Below are 20,456 nucleotides of genomic sequence, written 5' to 3'. Positions count from 1 at the left end.
TTTTTGCTTTGACTAGTTGATGATTCTTTGCCATCCTCTAAAGATTTCATGCTAGTGTTATTTTTCTTGTGGCTTGCCCTTGCCGTGCTTTACCTTTCTTGAAGCAACAAAGGCTTTTTGATCACCAACCCTAGCTCAGTTGTACAAGTTGTCACCCTTGTGACCAATCCACTGAAGGCGTTCTAGAAGAAAAGGAAATTAACCTTAAAAAAGGGTTTCATATTGGCTAATGAGTTGAAGTAATAATTACATATCGGAATGGAAGAGATTGCATTTCCACTCTAGTTTAAAAAGGAAACTAACATTCAAAAAGAGTTTAATTAAGTATGCACGTCATTACCACACAATATGATAGGTTGGTTGCATTTGACACAAGAAGAAGGGGTGAAATAACGTGTTGTGACAGGTTGCTCAACTATATTTTTTACATTTGAAAGTGTTTATTAATTCTTGAGGCCAATTTTGTTAAATCATTGTATAATGGCATCCGTATTAGGATTTTTCAAGGTACATAATTAGTCGACATTGCCTTTTGCATTCTGAGTGCCATGCAAGTGTTAAAAGAATGATGAAAATGGTCCAAACATAGTATGAATTGTCTAGGAGCCAAGGTACTCTCAAAAGCAAATTTATGGATTAATGGGAAAGAGAGATGGAGAAGTAAGTATACTACGGAGAAGTACTATCCTACTTTTGTTGAGAGAAGTTGTGGAGGGGGTAAAAAATAAGAGGGGCACACTATCATTGAAGTGAAGGTCATTGGGTAATATTAGCCCATGCTACCATTTTTAGGACTTCAATGGTGTAAGTGTACGTAAACTTCATGCACAAGTTTTAACAAGATAGAATTTGAAAAATCTAACGTTTTTGGGGTGAATTTTTCAAATTTTAAGGTCTAAATATTAGCCCAACCAACCCAGATCTTGAGGTTGGGCCGATATTTGTCCCTGCTCTTTTTGGCCTTGGATAGGTAGGCTATAGTAAAGACTCACTCGTTTAATGAAAGTGAAAATTATATTTTGATGAATTTGTGCACACATTTTTTATGATTAAGCTAAAGTTGCACTTGCTATTTGTATCCTTGATCTTGCTATTTGTAAACCCCCCCCCCCCCCCTTCTCTCTCTCTCTCTCTTTTCATGTTCTTCTTCTTCTTTGGCTTCGATTCGCTCCCTTTTCTGCGCGCCATCTCGGGAGTTCATCTTGTTAACTTGTTTTCTTGATGTGGTGGTGGATGCTGAAGGTGGAAGGAAAACACTCTATAGAAACATGGAATGGATTCTAAACGGCTAAGAGGAGACAAGAGTAAGATGAATTGGATGGTTGGCAAAGGATGAAAGGTGAGTGGAGTAGGATGTATGTCGTAGTCACTTCTTCTTCTTCTTCTTCTTCTTCTTGTGGAGCCTCTGATTTCCTTTATGGAGTGGAGTGTCTTCTTCTTCCATCAAGAATTTAAGAGTCTTGCACATGGACATGGACATGGAAATGGACATGACAAGTGAAAGAGACCTCCCACCCTCTTCTCTTTTCCTTTGCTCCTCTTCCTTTTCCTCCTCCCTTTGCTTCACAGATTAGCAGTTCTGCATCTTGATTCATTCTATTGTTTCTGCATCTTGCTTTTGCTCTACTGCTACTGATCTCACAGAAATTTTCTGCATCTTACTTATTTTTACTGCATCTTGATTTGATGCTTTTGCTCTGCTGCTACTCATCTCACAGAGTGCTTCTGCATCTTAATTGTTGTTGAGTGATGATGCTGTGGGTACTGCTTCTGATCTCACAGAATGCTTCTGCATCTTAATTGTTGCTCATCTTGAATGCTGCTGCTGTTGCTACTGCTTCTGATCGCACAGAATGCGTCTGCATCTTAATTGTTGCTCATCTTGATCGTTGCTGTTGCTACTTCTGCCGATCTTGATCTGTGCCTATGTAGCTGAATTGGGCTTTGTGCTGCATTTCCTGGGCGCTGCCTGTGGGCTGGGAGGGCTCGCAAAGCAAGCTCGGTAGCCAGCGACCAGCGATTTCTCTCAGGAATCCTTCCCACGCGCAGAAATCCTGAATCAGACCTAACCATCTCATCAATCACAAATACTTCGCTTTGCTGATCCTGCGCCCGATCTACCATCATTGCGGAACAGTTTGCCGACTCGCAAATGCCTCTCATCTCCTGCCTGCGAGTGCCAGTTCGAATGCTTCCAGTTGTAACTCATTTTTCCTAGCTCCTATTGCATTGCTGTTCGAAATGCTGGTCCAGCAAGAGCGCACTAAACCAAGGCAGTGGGCTGGCGCGGAACCTAATGACGATCGGAAATCCAGGTCTGAGGAGGAGGAGGAGGAGGAGGAGCAGGAGGATGAAGTTCTGCCCAAGGCACGTGAGGCTGGCGTTTGGGACAAGGTGACGGACCATCTCCCAAAGGTAGTGATCGTGGGGCTTCTTTGCCTAAGTGCTCTGATCCTGGTCATCGTGAGGAATCGAGGCGAGGCGGGGGCAATCCTCTGCATCGAGTCTCATTTCTCAAAAGAAGCCGAAAGTATTCCTTACCCAGTCGTGAACTTCAGGAATATCAAAAGGATCGTGGACACGAGCACGTACTCCAGTGTCCATTTTGAGAATTGGATCGTGGTATCGGTTTCTGGCGCTCCAACTGAGGAGGTCCATGCTCTAGCCAAGCTGCCGGGATGGAAAACTTTGGCAATCGGCGGCGCGGAGACCCCCAGCGACTGGAATGTGACCGGGGTCATATACTTGTCCATGCTGCAGCAGGCAGCTCTTGGTTACAGAATCATCGCTCACCTTCCAAACAATTCCTTTGTTCGCAAGACTGTGGGCTACTTGTTTGCGATCAATCACGGTGCTAAGAAGATCTATGATGCAGACGAAAACGCCTCTGTGCTTGGAGGTGATCTTAGCACAGCGTTCGACCTGGAATTGAATGGTGCTAACAGCCGCAAGGAACCCCTTCTGCAGTACCTCTCAATCCAAAACAGGAGCTGTGTAAACCCTTACATCCATTTTGGACAGAGATCCATCTGGCCACGGGGGCTTCCCTTGTCTTTGGTGAGTAAGATCGATTCAGAAGTCAGCTATGGGCAGGTCTTTAGTGGGAAACAATTCATCCAACAAGGGCTTGCAATGGGTTTGCCTGACGTTGATTCAATCTTCTACAGCACTCGCAAATCTGGGATCGAACCATTTGTTATAGGATTTGACAGCCATGCACCTCCAGTGGCCCTTCCCCAGGGCACAATGGCTCCTTTGAATAGCCTAAATACACTCTTCCATTCTACTGCATTTTGGGCGACGATGCTCCCCGTCTCAGTAAGCACAAAGGCTTCCGACATAATGAGAGGTTACTGGGCTCAGAGACTTTTGTGGGAAATTGGAGGATATCTCACTATGCACCCTCCATCGGTATATAGAGTAGACAGAATGGTCCCACCTCTTTATGCTGATGAAAAAGATCTGCATAAAAATGTTGGCAGGCTAACAAAGTTTCTGATTTCCTGGAGATCTAAAAAGGCAACTCTGTTCCAAAAAGCTTTGCATCTAAGCCATTCAATGGCAGAAGCAGGGTTTTGGACAGCCCAAGATGTTGTATATACAGCTGCCTGGCTCCAAGATCTTGTCTCTATGGGCTATGTACAGCCCAGGATATTCGCTTTAGAGCTTGACAGGGGCATATCTTTATTGCACCATGAAGATCATAAAGAATTTGTCCCTGTTAAGCTCCCTTCTGTTCACTTAGGTGTCGAAGAGGCAGCTTCTGTGGGCCCAGAAGTAGAGAATTTGATGACCTGGAGGAAATTTTATGGAAATATAGTGCTGATACTGGAATGTGCCTGGCCAATGAATCATACAGCACTTGGTTGGAAAATGCTGTATGGTCGGATATTCAAGAGTGTCATACTGCTTTCGGAACAGAGCGATGAAGAATTTGGAGTGGGGAGAAGTGACTCACAGCGAAGTTACATGTAAGTATTTTGTTCGAGAATTGTGAACAGTAAGATGGATGTCACCTTTCTTTTATCAAGGAAATGAATCAGCTCCGATCAATCAGCACCAATGAAAACGTTCACATGGGTAGTGTTAATCTTTAAGATGAACATCACCGGCGTTGCTGACAAGAATGTAAGAAAGAATGCTCTCATCATAAGGTTTTAATTAATTTGCAGATCACTTCCAGACATTTTTGAGAGATTCCCCAATGCGGAAGGGTTCTTGTTCATGAAAGATGATGTAATCTTGAACTACTGGAATTTGCTACAGGCAGACAAAAACAAGCTTTGGAGCCTACATAAGGTTAGTATTCTCCCCTTATATGCAAAGATAAGTTGATGATGGATTTTTGTCCATTCTACTCTAATCGTCTTCGTTGAGAAACAGGGCCTTTAAAACTTAGGATGGCAATAATTGGACTGTCAATCACCATAAACTTGGCATGAGTCTATATAAAAAGGATATCTGAAATGTGTCATGGCATAGGGCCCAGGGGTGCACGACAGTTAAGCAAGAGATATCCATGAAGAGGCGCTAACAAAGGATTCTTGCAGTTGTTGACCGAATCATAGAAGGCTCTTTGTATGTAATAAAGTTGCTTGCTGTAGCAAACTCGCACAGAAGGCCATCAAGGAAGTCTCTACATGCAACATCAAGGAAGCACAATCTGTAAATTTCAGGAGAAGTAGAAAAGGCAAATAACTGAGCTAATTAATCATCCACTGGTGTTTTTTAAATAGCTCAAAGATGAGCAACAAACATCAAGCTTGCTCAGGGGTGATAGAAAGCAGATTTTTGCGTAAGTGAAGTACATTCAAGACCAATCAGTACCTTTTCTTCACCCATGTTGGTTGTGAATGGAACAATCCCAATACCCTTATTAGGCTGTTGTGATTTTCACCCACACTGATAGATGAACCAGAACTGACACTGGTGAGGTTCTCAAACCAATCCTTCGTCCTCAACATGTGTTTCGAAGCTCCGCTACCAGGATACCAGTCATCTCCTTACTCGTAGTGCTGAAAATCCTTCTATGATCGTGACCATGAATAGCTCCTCTTTGACCGCCTTGGCGGCTTCTGATATAGTCTCCCTTCAGCTTGTCTGCGTGCTTCTTTTTCTGATCTGCTTCTTCTTCAAGCAGTCCTTTGCAATACTTCTTCTTCGTCTTTGAATGTGCTGACGTGTCGCCTTTGGAGTGACCATCAGACTGGGGCTTACCTTGAGAGGACTTACCCATGCCTTTCCCTTTTGCAAGGATGGCCTTGTCACCGAAACTGACACGTCCCAGCACTCCTGAAACCTCTGATTTGCAAGCAAACACAAGAACACACACAACGTGAGAAAACTGAGCAGGCTGCTCACCACCCAACCATGACATCTATGGGATGTGATCCCGAATCAGGAGATGTCCCCTCCGAGCCACGAGCTGAGCTACTGGCACGAACTCCCAACCAGATCCTAACCAGCATGGTGTCCCATACCACCAGGTGGCGCTGTGAAGCCTGGGATCTGCTACTGGGCCTTGGGCTACGCTATGATGCAGGCGCGCGTCCGCGACTCAATCCAGGATCAGACCTAGCACCTGGGAACGAAACTTGCTCCCATCGGCTCCTTGAGAACTGAACCTCTGGGCCCCTTATATAGACTCGGGTCCCAAGCGCCAAAAATAGCGAAGACCTCTAACTGGTTCGTACCCTTGCCACTCAACCCGAGAATCAAGCCTGCCTAGCTCTAAGCCTCCCCAGGCTACCTAAGCTAGTCTTGTGTACCCAGTACACGTCAGATACCAATCCGTGCACATGACATACTTCCCCTCCTCTAAGAACTCACTCCTGAGTTCGCTAAAAAACCCGAAAATGTTCTCTGGAGGTTTTGTAATGTCTCCCATGTTGCATCCTCCTCAACACGATCCTTCCACTTGATCTTGTATTCCGTGATAGTTCTATTTCGAATTTGTCTTTCACGAAATTCAAGAATACACTCAGGTTTGTGTGGAATAAAAGTCAAATCTGTAACTTCTATTATCTCTTGAGGAGAAACAAGTTGATCATCCGCACCCAAGACTTCTTTCAGTCTACTGACATGAAAGACTGGATGTACTTTAACATCAGGAGGCAATTCTAGTCGATATGCAAGTGGTCCAATTCTTTTAATGACCTTGAACGGACGACCACAGTATCTGGGAGATAATTTCGGAACCAAACCAGTACTTAGGCTCTTGGATTCCTTGGGAATTCGCAAATATACCATCGTTCCGTCAGAGAACTCTCTAGGTGAACGATGTCTATTAGCATAAAATCTATCCCGATCTTGGGCACTTCTAATAGACTCCTTGGCAAACTGCAACATTTCCTGCATGTCTTGCAAGAAGTTCTTTGCAGCATCATTTTGAATCCCTTTTAACCCAACCATAACTGGTGACTTAGGTTGAAACCCGTACATAAGCATAAAAGGACTGTAACCAGTACTGGAATGCTTTGCACTGTTATAAGCAAATTCTATCATAGGTAGATAATCTTCCCATGAAGACTGTCTCTTAGATACATATGCCCGAAGCATATCTTCAACCAATTGGTTAATCTTCTCTGTACTGCCATCGGATTGTGCATGATCTGAGGAACTCATACCTAGAGTAGTTTCTAACTTCTCAAAAACACGTGTCCAAAAGTTACTTGTAAACTTTGAGTCCCTGTCACTGACTATGTCAGAGGGTAAACCATACAGCTTAAACAAGTGGTCCACAAACTCGTGAGCCAACTGAATAGCTGAAATAGTTGTTCTAGTAGGTAAGAATCTAGCCATTTTTGTCAAACGGTCGACTATGACCCAAATGGAGTCATGACCCTTGCGCGTTCGAGGCAAACCAGTAATAAAATCCATGGAAATACTTTCCCATTTATTACCTGGAATCTGCAGTGGCTGTAATAAACCCGCGCTTCGAAGGCGTTCTGCCTTAGTAACCTGACAAACCCGGCAACCTACTACGTAGTTTTCAATAAATGCACGCATCTTAGGCCAATAAAAGGTATGCTTCACAAGAGACAGAGTCCGATGTATACCCGGATGTCCAGCACTAGGAGCATCATGACACTCCTAGAGAATCTTGGATCTAAGTTCCAGAACATCTGGCACACAAATCTTTCCATTCCGGAACAGCAAGCCGTTTCTAATCATCCACTGACCTCCCGCTGCCTGTACCGTAGGAGGCACAATCGCTGAGTCCTGGTCAACCATGGAGCTCCCATCCTGGACTCTCTGCCAATAAGAACTGAAATGACTATCAGTTGCGTAAAGCCCTCTCAAGGATTGAAATAGGTCTGAGGATATTTCCGTAAATGACATAGCATTTACAAACTTGACTCGACTTAAGGCATCCGCCACACTATTCAACGAACCCTTTCGATAACGTATTTCAAAATCAAAATCTTGTATTAATTCTGCCCATCTAGCTTTCCGTCCCCTCAATTCAGACCCATCACACACATACTTAATTGACTGATGATCAGTCAATACGAGAAACTTCGAACCATACAAGTAGTGTCTCCAAACCTTAAGGGCATACACTACATCATAGAGTTCCTTTTCTAGTGTGGGCCAACGATATTGGGTGTCGTCTAGCTTCTTACTCTCAAAAGCTACAGGTCTGCCCTCTTGGAATAGAGCTGCCCCAATCGCAAAATCACTCGCATCGGCCTCTAAAACATAAGGCCGGGTAGGATCGGGTAATGCAAGAATGGGTGCTTCCTTGATAGAAAACTTCAAGGTTTCAAAAGCCTTGTTCAATGCATCATTCAAAGAAATCGGCTGGGTAGACCTGCGTCCACGACCTTTCAATATGTTTGTTAGGGGTGCCGTGATATGTGAATAATCACGCATAGACTTACGTAGAAATACCATAAATCCTAGGAAAGAACGAAGTTGTTTCACAGTCTGAGGGATAGGCCATTCTAAAACCTTCTGGATATGATCCAGATCAATGCTAATACCTTCAGATGTCCTAAGTAAATGATCTCCTTCATAAAGAAGTCACATTTACTCATCTTGGCATAGAGCTTATGCTGTCTTAGAATAACTAAGACAATCCGGAGGTGTCCTATGTGATCCTCAAGTGTTCGGCTATATACTAAGATGTCATCTAAGAACACTACAACGAATTTGCCCAGAAAATCTCGAAACAAATCGTTCATCATTTGCTGGAAGGTGGCAGGAGCATTGATCAAACCAAAAGGTAATACAAGAAACTCGTAGTGGCCATACCTAGTTCGAAATGCGGTTCTATCTATGTGTTTAGCATAGATATGGATTTGGTGATAACCTGTACGCAAATCAATCTTAGTGAAATACTTCGCTCCGGCCAAACGGTCTATTAGATCATCGGAATGAGGTAGAGGGTATCGATTCTTAATTGTCACTTTATTTAATTGTTTATAATCTATACACATTCTCTATGTAGAATCTTTCTTCTTCCTTAAGAGGACAGATGCTCCCCAAGGTGATTTACTTGGGTGAATATAGCCCATATTCAGGTAATCCTGTAGCTGTGAAGCTAGCTCATCCTCCTCAAGCTGGCTCATCCTATAAGGTGGTACACTAATAGGTTGAGCCCCAGGTACTAAGTCTATGCGATGATCTACTGCCCGTTCTGGAGGTAAACCTTCCGGCAGTTGAGCAGGGAATACATCCTTGAAACCATCTAACAACATTCTCAATTCACGGTGTTCAAACAGACTTAAATCATTCTTGTTATTTACAGAGAGAACAAATGAAGAAAGCGGAATCAAAACACACTGATAGACATCATAATGAGAAGTGTTTAATATATTCCGAAGCTGCATCGCAGATACAATAGGTCCCTGGGAAGAGGGAATATTATTACACTGAATACAAAATTGGGTGTCCTTATCCACAAAAGAAAGGGTATGTTCCTTCCATCCAATCCGAATATCGTGGGTTTTAAACCACTCTATTCCGATTAACAAGTCCACATGCTCCAAGTGCATAACATAGCACGTAAGAGCCGTTGTGTATTCTTGAATCCGGATAGAAAGCGCTTCAATCTTGCGATCCCAAAACTGCTTTCCAGCTGGAAGCTGCACCTCATAGGTGTGATCGCTAGGTATCGTGGACAGCCCCATCTTCTGTACAAGTTTGTAATTAACAAAGTTGTGAGAGCTGCCCGGGTCAAAGAGAATGTGAACTCTTTGGTCCCTAACTTCTCCATAAACTCGGAAAAGATCATGGGAACCAAATAACGAAGTATTAAAAGTGCAATTACAAGAAAGTGGGCAGGTAATGACATTTACAGAAATACCTGTCATCGAAACTTGGTTCGCTCCCTTGGCTTTGGTACCCGGACCCGCCTGGAGCTTCGGTCCCAGCGCTTGCTTTTGGTTCTTGCGCTTAGGACAATCGTTCTTAGTGTGGCCCCGCTCCTCGCAGAAGAAGCAACGTCCCTCCTTCTTTAGCTTCAAAGTACGAAGAAAACGGGCACGACCATTCTTCGCCTGAGTCAAGTGTTTCTTGGAGGCGTTGTCTATAGACTTCGTCTCCCCGGTACCTGTGGTAGACTGGAAGAACTTCTGTTTGTTCTTTCCACTTGTGTCGGAAACTGTGGTTCCCTTTGCACTGGCCATGGTATCATCATAAATACGCGCATAATTCATGGCCTCTTGCAATGTGGTACACTTGTTGTTCTTGATCTGCAACTTGTACGAGTCAGGCAAACCATCCACAAAGAAACCTAACAAGGTCACTGGATCCATCTTTGTAGCTCTGGTCTGCAAATCCCGAAACCTTTGAAGATAAACCTCAAAAGTCTAGTTCAGCTTGGACATATCGAGGGCTTTGAGCTTGCCTACGATATCATAATCGTCCTCCTTCTTCAGAAACTCCTTCCTAAAGACCCCTTCGAAATCTATCCATGTTGCAGGCTTGGGTTGGAGTTCCTTTCACCATAATAAACCTGACATGAACCCGACTGCAAGCTGTATTTTCTTGTCATCTGGGTACGGGTGAAACTGGAAGTGCACTTGCCACTTGTGCAACCAAGTGTCAACAACCTCCTTGGTACGAGACTTCTGATCTCCGGGAAAAGGATCTGGAGTGATGTTCGGACCTAACACTGAAGCCATGGCATCCACATGCGTGAGTGCCTGAACAGTGCTAGTCAGAAGTGTGAGGGTAGTTTGAATCCCTTGGAGTTGCTGTGTCAACCCCGTTTGATTCGCATTAACTTGCTCAAACTTTCCATCAAGAGCAGTGGTGAATTCACTGAAGGCTTTCTTCGTAATCAGATCGTCGTAGAGACCCTGGTCTTCCTCCGCAGGTTAGTCCAAATCCTGGTCACCCATCGCAAACTCAGGATTTACAGAATCAGCCGTGTCTGAAATCCGATCTGAAAAGAGTAGTGAACTGAGAGAAATGACTGGTGGAATCGAAGCTTGAAGGAGAGTGGAGCAGAGAGAAACTGTCCCAAGAGGAGGTGACGGAAGAAAATAAGCTGGCCGAGAAGAAGGGGTACAAAGCTGACGATCAGCTCGAGTAGGTGAACCCGGAGACTCCCCCTGCTGGTCCGCTGCTGGCTGTACCATACGGTTATCTGCTGCGAACCGTACCTAGGTGATGAAAATCCGCTAGAGGTGTAGAGGGATCTTCTTGCGAACACTAGCATAATCTGTGGCTGAGCTTGGGATCTCGCCAGGCTATAAAGGAGACAGTTTAGTGCAGCTATTCTAGGAAGCTATGCTTTCTAGAAAAGCCCACCCTCCCAAACTTGGAGGGTTGATGCTTTTTTTAGCATGCACACCCTCCCAAACTTGGAGGGTCGATGCTTTTCTCGCCCCACCCTCCTAACTTGGAGGGTGGTGCTTTTTTCTCTCATCAGCCTCCCCGAGCAGCCTGGCCGCACCCTGCTCCAGCCTATGGCGCATCCCCCTGCCTGGCCGAATCACGCTCCAGCCTATGGCGCACTCCCCTACTTGGCCGAATCACGCTCCAGCCTATGGCGCACCTACTTGCGTTACCTAACCCACTGCGCAGCCCTGACCAAAACACGGGATCCCCTAGGGTTCCCCTCAACCCATCGCCTACCCAACAGCCCCTCTCACGCCTCTCCTCCAATCCTCTCCACTCTCTCCTAGCTACACCTCACACCCTCTCTCACCTAAACCTTCAGCAATCCCGAATTCATCACTCACTCTCTTCTTCCTACCTTTTCCCTAAATCGTGACCACTTCCCATAACTGATGAACCAAACAAGAACTTGCAGCACAAATTTCGAAATTAGGGCATACTTGGAGGAACAAATCGTCCAAAATTCTTGGAACAGAAGTTCCTACCTCAGGAGTTGGCTCTGATACCAACTGACACGTCCCAGCACTCCTGAAACCTCTGATCTGCAAGCAAACACAAGAACACACTCGACGTGAGAAAACTGAGCAGGCTGCTCACCACCCAACCATGACATCTACGGGATGTGATCCCGAATCAGGAGATGTCCCCTCCGAGCCACGAGCTGAGCTACTGGCACGAACTCCCAACCAGATCCTAACCAGCCTGGTGTCCCATACCACCAGGTGGCGCTGTGAAGCCTGGGATCTGCTACTGGGCCTTGGGCTACGCTATGATGCAGGCGCGCGTCCGCGACTCAATCCAGGATCAGACCTAGCACTTGGGAACGAAACTTGCTCCCATCGGCTCCCTGAGAACTGAACCTCTGGGCCCCTTATATAGACTCGGGCCCCAAGCGCCAAAAATAGCGAAGACCTCTAACTGGTTCGTACCCTTGCCACTCAACCCGAGAATCAAGCCTGCCTAGCTCTAAGCCTCCCCAGGCTACCTGAGCTAGTCTTGTGTACCCAGTACACGTCAGATACCAATCCGTGCACATGACAGAAACCCTCGTACTTCTTCTCTTGAGCTTCTTCCTGTACAAGCAGTGGCACTAGCTCCTTGAAGGTTCATTGTGCTTATCAAACCTTTGTAGCTGTGGGGAAGCATGCTTTGTTTCCAAGCAATTGCTGAAAGTTGGTCCGTGTCTCGACCTTTGGGTAGAAGGATCCTTGTATCCTTTAGATAGTGCCAACCAAAAGAGCCCTCCTTTCCATACAATGCATGAGCTAGTTCAGTTTGTTGGAAATGGACATGCGGGGTTGCTTGGTTATTGCAATCAGTTAAACAATGCTCAGTCAATGGCTATGCAAGCAAGTGAGATGCGCAGAGCCCAAGCAAGGATGCTAGCACATTTAGGAAATAGCACCATTGTTGCAATGCATAACTTTATGTAGGATCTTCAAAGGAAGAACCATGACCTTCATGATAAAGCCAAAGCATTGGACTTGGAGTGACATAAATTAGAAGAGTCACTCTGTAAGCTAGCTGAGTCCAAAAAAGGCTTGGAAAGATCTATATACAGATTACTTTCACCTTGGTTATGCAGTCCCTGCACTGAATCCCCTTTTGTCATCTTCATGCTGAAGAGTTTGGTCTCAAACTCCAGGATTCTTACGTCATCGTCGATCTCGAAAATATCCCTCAGGATTGTCCAAACTTTGTGTGCTGTTTCCACAAGCTGAAGATGTGGTAGAATGGTGTGTGCAGTCATGCCAATGATGATGACAAGGGACTCTGTCTTGTAGTACCCCAATCTTTGACTTCTACCAGATCCATGGGTGCCGTGACTGCTCCTGTAGCATCCTTCATCTCTGCAGGATTTAGCTCTCCCAGGTCATCTGTACTGCTAGGTGACTTCTGACCTTCATCTTCCAAAGTGGGTGCCAACTATCCATCCTAAAGTTTGGGGATCGTGAAAGTTGGATGGCACCAACTAGGCCATGGCAAGAGATAGATAAGTGTAGAGGAGAGAAGAGAGACAGTTACTGAAACACTGCGCGCAACAGTACCTTGCTGAAACTGGGGGGTCCTCCTCTTTCTTGTGAGAGACTCCTTTCAGACTTATGTCAATCACGAGTGGTTGACGAGGCTCTGATACCACATCAGAGAATACAAGTCTGCTTGCTGTATAGCAAACTCATGCTGTGGAATCATCTCTCGCACTCTCTCCGATCTGACTCAAGATGGTGCTCCCCCTTGCTCCTGTGTCTCCCTTGTGTGCCGGGGTTGTGCTTCAGACTTATGTCAATCACAAGAGTGGTTGACGAGGCTCTGATACCACATCAGAGAATACAAGTCTGCTTGCTGTATAGCAAACTCATGCTGTGGAATCATCTCTCGCACTCTCTCCGATCTGACTCAAGATGGTGCTCCCCCTTGCTCCTGTGTCTCCCTTGTGTGCCGGGGTTGTGCTTCAGACTTATGTCAATCACAAGAGTGGTTGACGAGGCTCTGATACCACATCAGAGAATACAAGTCTGCTTGCTGTATAGCAAACTCATGCTGTGGAATCATCTCTCGCACTCTCTCCGATCTGACTCAAGATGGTGCTCCCCCTTGCTCCTGTGTCTCCCTTGTGTGCCGGGGTTGTGCTTCAGTGGGTGGAGGTCGTTGGGCACCTTGGACAGTGTCAACAGCGTAGGGGGCCTGGTCACCTGGCCAAGATCCACCCGAGCTTTTCTAGCTATCATGGAGTGAGAGCGCAGCAGCATATTCCCACCCAGCATCCTCCTCACCACCACCGCCACTGTTGGCACATGTTTCGCCTTCCTAGGTTTGTGCAGCTGATGTAGATGGAATCTTTATAGATCCCCTCTGTTCTCATGCAGCTCCTGTTGGCCCACGGGTCTGTGATTGTATGGCACGCAATAACAATTCTCACTCCTCAGCGAGAAAGGGATACACATCATCATCCTCATGTCTGGGATGAAGCAGATCCCCCTTAGGTACCCCACACACATTTTATCTTGCTGCCTCTCCTTGCAGCTTCCCACCCTTCTAATGGCTCACCAACCCCTGCCCCTCCTGCTGCTGGGACTGGCCCGGGGCCAGCAATGGTGGAGGTTGGTGAGGGGGAGGGAGCAGGTTTTGGGGAGTGATAGGCCTTTTATAGGGCTGGATACCCCCTACAAACTGGCAGATCTGCTACAGACTGGACGACCAGTCTGTCAGCCAACCAAACAGCCAACAGACTGTGCCGATCCAGTCTGTCCACTATTTAAGGTCCTGTCCGCAGGTGCTTCTCCTGGATTCTTCCTCAGCCCTGCTGCAATCTCCAGACCTTTCACTATACCCACTGCAGCACCCCTCCATTCCTACACTACTGGCGACCACTCAACATCAGTCTGCTCCAGCCACTGTCCTGCTGTACTCTCTGCTGTCCTGCTGCATTTCTGAGCAAGGTCTCAGCTCTTTGTTCTCTCCCTTCAGACCCATGGTCAGTCCCAATGAAGGGCAGATCCATGCCAGTCCCTTGTGGACTGTTAAGCCTACAGAAGAGAGTCAAATAAAACCCTAACAAGGATTCTCTATGCTGCGCACATGGCAGTCTGTGTGCTGCCCATGTGACAGCCTGTTCATCCTTCCATCTTCCCCCTTTCATGTTACAGGTATCACTCCCCCATGCTCTCCTCATTTGAGGGCTTACAAACTGGGAGTTGACCCTTATTCTCTGACAGGAGGGAGGGGGAGTAAGGGTAGGGGGCTGACGAGGGGGAGTAAGGGTAGGGGGGTGTCAATGGGGAAGCAGGATCAACTAGCCAACAAGGAGGCTGTTCTCCAACTCTAGTTTTCCACCAGACCCTTCACAGCAGGCTGAGATATTGGAATGCCCCTTCTCAACTCTAGAACTGTAGTTTGCTGCACAGGATCAAGCATTTGGCAAGTCCTAGGTCCTGATAAGCTCCAGCAAAAATTCTAGTGCAATTTTTGGGAGTTGATTGGATCCACCCAACTGATTTTATATGCTCTGTAAGTCTCGAGACATGATTCAAGGACATACGGCAGCCCCTGGAGGTGCCACATCATGCAGATACTTGTGACACCTCACCTCTTGGCAGGGGGTCAGCATTAGGACAGCCTAGCCGATCACTTCTGGTGGGATAACAGCCTAACTAAACTCCCTTGCGCACCTTCAGCATATCAGTCCAATTCAGGAGGTGGGGTGAGCAAGTCTGGAGAGCATCTAGTGAGCTTAGAGTTGTTGAGCTTCTTCAGCCCTTTGAGGTCTTTATCGTTTCTACATGGTTCTCTCCTACTTGTACCTAGAATTGAATGTATTGTATTGTTGGAGATAAGTGCACACTAAGTGTACTATTTCCCTAGTCTAGTCTAGTCTAGTCTTTGTGTCTTGAGTGTGTGCCATGTGGCACCTCTACAATTATCCCATAAGCACTCTTGCTTTATGTCTTGTACTTTGGCCCATATATTCATGGGTCACATCATTGCAACTTGTGTCTTGTCTACACTCTTCTCAAGGTACTTCTTTGTCTTTCAATCTTGTTCTTATTTTACTTCTAGTTTTCTAGTTTCTACATGGTATCAGAGCCATGTAGATCCCTCTTCTCTCCTCTCAGTCTGCTGTACCATAGCCGCCTCTTCTCAGATTTCTGCCCCGCTCAGCTGGTCACCATCATCTCCGAAACGGGCTGCTTTTGTCTGCCCGGCCATTCTCTGCGCCACGGGCTGCTCCTGTCTGCCCCGCCATCTCTCTGCCAGATCTGCGCCACCACATCAGGCCGCCATCTCTCTGCCAGATCTGCGCGCCAGATCTGCACGCCATTGCGCTGCCAGATCTGCTGCGCCCAAGGCGCCATCTCTGCCACATCTGCGCGCCATTGCTGCGCTGTGGGCTGCCGCCCCTGTTCATGCTGAAGAGCCGCTCCATGTTGCTGCCCACGACTTTCTGAAGCTGCTGCCCGTACCTTTTCTGTTCGAAACAAAGAAGGAGCTGAAGCTGTTCTATCTCTGCCCAACCTACATTCAGTTCTGCCATCACTTCCTCTTGAAGAGTCTACAAGGTACTGTGCATTGTCTCTTCAGTTTGCTGAGCAGTCTTTTTTTGTTATCCTCATATTTGCAAACTGCTGGTTCCTCCTGCTTCGATGGGCTGTCACATGCTATGGCCTTGACAAAGTGGTGAGAGAACCGGCTTCTTGGATCTCTCCTTTCATTTATTTCTGCAATATTGTAAGGGAATAGACACTGCCCTTGCATCTTAGCAAGAGGTAAGACCTTCCCACATGGCCTCTTCCTCTCATTCTCTCATGTCTATCGACAAATTTAATGGGTCCAACTTTCATACTTGGCAAATCAAAATCAAGTGCCATCTTATGAAAGAAGGTCTTTGGGACATTGTTCACCGTGCTGCTCCCGAAGATCCCGACATTGAGCAAGTTGTCACTGCCAAGAACGACAAAGCCTATGCTATCATCTTGCTCGGTCTTGGAGATGATTACATTCATCACATCTCCGACATACAGTCTGCTCCTCAAGCATGGATCACTTTGGATACCCTTTTTGGACCCCGATCTAAAAACTCTAAGATTGCACTTATGATCTCATTCTTTGATCTACATATGCAGGAAGGAGCTACTATAGCCTCTCATGTCAATTATCTTCGCAGTCTTATGGTTCAGCTTGCATCAGTAAAGTCTCCCATCTCCGAAGATATTGCTATTGCTGTGCTTCTCAAAAGCTTACCTGACACCTATGCTACTCTTGTCACTACCTTCAAACATCACAATAATCCTTCTCTTGAAGGTATCATCAATGCTCTCCAAGAGGAAGAAAGAACTCAACAATGAAAGGTAACTGACACTGCATTTTTAGCAAAGAAAGGAAGTTCTAAGGTAAGAAAGCCTTGCACCCATTGTGGCAAAACTAATCATATGAAGAAGGACTGTTTCAAGGCTCATCCATGCACCATTTGTGGCCGTGATAATCACCGGGAGAGGGACTACTACTCCAAACCCTCTACATCAGCCCCTGCATCTACCTCAGCCGATGTTGCCGCAACATCTCCAGCAGCAGATCCTGCTGTTCCTTCCTCATATGATGAGAAGTGGGCTTTCTGATTACTTCATATTTTCTTGTCTACCACTTTGACCACCGATGATGTAGGTCAAGGGGTTCTAGTGTCTTGGTCTTTCTGTTTGTCTACAGTCAGTCTTCTGTCTATCTAGTCTTGTCTGTCTGTCTATTTGTCTATCAATCTGACTGTGTTTTGTTTTAGATCCATCTTGTCCCTACCCTTGTGGACCCATATGAGGATATCACTTGAGGAGGGGTGTCTGAGGATCTTTGTCTGTCATGTCTTCTGTCTTGTCTCTCAGTCTATCAGTCTTTATGTCTGTCTTCTAGTCTTGTCTTTCTGTCTTACTCCTAGTGTCCACTTAAGGAGGGTGTTGGAGATAAGTGCACACTAAGTGTACTATTTCCCTAGTCTACATTTGTCTAGTCTAGTCTAGTCTAGTCTTTGTGTTTTGAGTGTGTGCCATGTGGCACCTCTACAATTATCCCATAAGCACTCTTGCTTTATGTCTTGTACTTTGGCCCATATATTCATGGGTCACATCATTGCAATCTATCTAGCTTGTGTCTTGTCTACACTCTTCTCAAGGTACTTCTTTGTCTTTCAATCTTGTTCTTATTTTACTTCTAGTTTTCTAGTTTCTAGTTCTTCCTTTTATATTCCTACATGTATATCTTCAGCATGTGTAATAAACGTAGTAGTAAACTAATCCTGCTCTTTTAGCTCTCAGCATAGTTCTGCTTCAGTCAGGATGGAAGGGTGTGAGAAGAAGCCCTAGTTTATGTTCTTTTGGATTTCAGCATCACTTCTGATTCAGTCAGGGTGCAAGTTCTGAGAAACTAATGGCACTACTTTTCATGCTGAAGGGTGGCAGGGTACACCTAGAAAGGCCAGATACAGAGCGAAAGAAAGGGGAGGGGGGGAGGGGGTTGAGTTTTTTTTTAATGTATGAGGGGGAGCAGGACACGGCTGTATCTGAGTGTGGCTTGGGAGCATGATTATTTGAGCTTTGCTTTTCTTCCTTGTCTGGCATAGTGTTGAAGTCTACTGAGTCTTTGTCAATGATGTAACCAGTAAACCCTCGTTTATTTGCAGGTTACAAAGTCTTGGAAGGTTATAAGCTACAATAAAGAGGGTTCTTCCTGGTATTTTAAGAGTAACGTCAAGAAAGGTGTACAAACTCTGCTGAACATGCTACCCCCTCACTACAGAGCTACCTACCGAGCAAACATGGATAAGAACCACTATGCTGTCTGCAGATCAAATTTGTTTTATATCCCTCGTCGTCATGTGGGGGATTTCACTAATCTTGTATCGCTTGGTGTCAAGGCTACTGTTCGCCATGAGGTAGCTGTTCCTCTTTTTTTCCTGGCTATGGACTCCAAACACGAATTTGATGGAGAAGCTTTTAGTGATATTGTGTACAAGCCAAATGAAGGAGAGAGTGCAGCTGCATATTACTCATCCCAGGCGCATGCAGTGTACCCATGGAAGGTGAAAAATGAGCTTGAACTGCAGGGTCTCATCAAGACTATGGCCTCAGGTGATCCTCTTCTGTCGAAATTCCAGTAAAAATATGAAGCACTTCAGTCACCAAAGTTGATTTGTTGAGAGGCTTTGGTGCCTATGGTATGTGATAACATTCGTATGCACCGTTTTAATGTGTTGCTTCAGAATTTTGAAGCTGTTTACTATTTGTTCTGTCAACCGAATGGCCTTTGTGTACAATCTGTTCAGATTTCACAATCTACTCTAGCAGACTGATGTAGTGCACTATCACTTGTTTCTGTATTCTTCACATAGGTCTTCACTAGAGGATATTTACTTCGTGTAGGGTACGTATTATGTTCCGATGGATAATATTGTTTTATGAACTGCTTCAAGAACTTCATGGTAGTAGAGTTTTGTGCTTCGAAGCTCAGGTTATTTGCAGAACAATTTTATGGTTCTGCATGACATGATCGCATTCAACCTGTCAATGTGTTGAAAATAGGTGTGCAAGGATATGGAAATGTGGTTATAAAACAATGTTTCTCTATCCAGAGATCACTGTGGAATAGAATAAGGGTCTGTTGTGACTGGGATTCACATGATCGCATTTAACCTGTCAATGTGTTGAAAATAGGGGTGCAAGGATACGGAAATGTGGTGGTTATAAAACAATGTTTCTCTATCCAGAGATCACTGTGGAATAGAATAAGGAAGGGTCTATTGTGACTGGGATTCACATGACAGGTATCATCTACATTTAGTTTATATCTGCAGCATTGTGGGCATGTCGAGGGAGGTTAGGGTTAGTGTTGAGAGTTTTTCTAATATGAATATGCATCATTGTTGCCCTACATCAAACAATACACGCCGAGTTGCATGGAGTTGTGTTATAGATTTGCAGATAGTGAGGTTTGTTGTGGATCATACGAGTAGTGCTGCCTGAAAGGCAACTCTCTACTAACACTTTTACCAAAAAATGTCCTCCCAATCACTTTTCAACATGCATCCCATCCTGCCAATCAATTTTGGACACTCGTCCCCTCTATTAACTCTTTCTATTCTTGGGCTCTCTCTCTCTCTCTCTCTCTCTCACACACACACACACACACACACACACACACACACACACACGAAGTAAAAAAGCCCCCTCTCTCTCTCTCTCTCTCTCTCTCCCTCTCTCTCTCTCTCTCTCTCTCTCCTTCTCTCTCTCGCTCGCTCGCTCGCTCGCTCTCTCTCCTCCATAAAAGTTAAACAGGCAGCGTTGTCAAGCACATCATGTGTTCCCTTGTTGGTTTATACTAATAATGGTGAAGATTTAATGGTCAGTAAGGAATCCCAAATGTCATGGATGGGATTTGAATTCCCATGGGCATTAGCGAGTTAATAATTGAAGTAGTTGTGGATTTTGTTAAAGGTCCTTTACTTCATGTTAATGGGGAAACTTTAATGGTATCTTTTGATGTAAGATGTCGTGCTTTGTAGTTGTTCATTAGTCCTTGCTATTTTTTGCTTTTGCTTGCTTTTACTACTTTAGATTGAATTCGTACTATGTGTTCAAATTATTGGTGTTGGAGATTGTGTACCAATTCTTTCAAATTCAGTATTATATTGTTGTAATGTGATTACATCTTTGAAATGAGAAGACCGCTCTTTTTTTCGTCGGTTCTTAACATTACTATAACTCTCAAAACACATATGACTAACTACTATCTAGCTTGTTCCTCTAAAACATGATCAGTAGCTAGTGACCTGAATACTCTATGATGATTGCTTGAGCTAAATGAACATTAAGATTTATTATGTAAAAGTAGTGCTTTTAATATTTGCATATGCTTTTGCTCAAAACTTTGTTGCTAACTTTTCCTTCATCCCTTACAATGATGTTGCCAAAGCTTTTGCACTAAAGGTTCTTGGTATTTTTCTCTTATCACGCATGCACCTACCTAATTTTGCAATAACTATGTTCTTTTTGTGAAGCCATTTTGTTTGTCTAATTATAAAACGAATTGTCTTTGGATGCCATGATATCTACAAAGTGAATGAT

The 20,456-nt window shown here is 45.1% G+C and overlaps 1 protein-coding gene across 1 annotated transcript; it reads left to right on the top strand.

The window, feature by feature from the left end:
• The first annotated feature begins 1,890 nt into the window (after positions 1 to 1,890).
• LOC147894298 (putative glycosyltransferase STELLO2) lies at positions 1,891 to 19,107 on the top strand. Its single transcript, XM_087384520.1, has 3 exons — positions 1,891 to 3,971; positions 4,173 to 4,299; positions 18,017 to 19,107. The coding sequence occupies exons 1-3, from the start codon at positions 2,242 to 2,244 to the stop codon at positions 18,491 to 18,493; spliced, it is 2,334 nt and encodes a 777-aa protein (XP_087240646.1). The 5' UTR covers positions 1,891 to 2,241; the 3' UTR covers positions 18,494 to 19,107.
• The last annotated feature ends 1,349 nt before the right edge of the window (positions 19,108 to 20,456 follow it).

The sequence above is a fragment of the Dipteris shenzhenensis genome, chromosome 14 (assembly GCF_047967505.1).
Source record: "Dipteris shenzhenensis isolate YYH24624 ecotype China chromosome 14, Dip_SZ_1.0, whole genome shotgun sequence".
Classification (NCBI taxonomy): Eukaryota; Viridiplantae; Streptophyta; class Polypodiopsida; order Gleicheniales; family Dipteridaceae; genus Dipteris; species Dipteris shenzhenensis.
The sequence above is the reverse complement of the archived record's forward strand: the minus strand, read 5'-3'. Positions and strand labels throughout refer to the sequence as shown.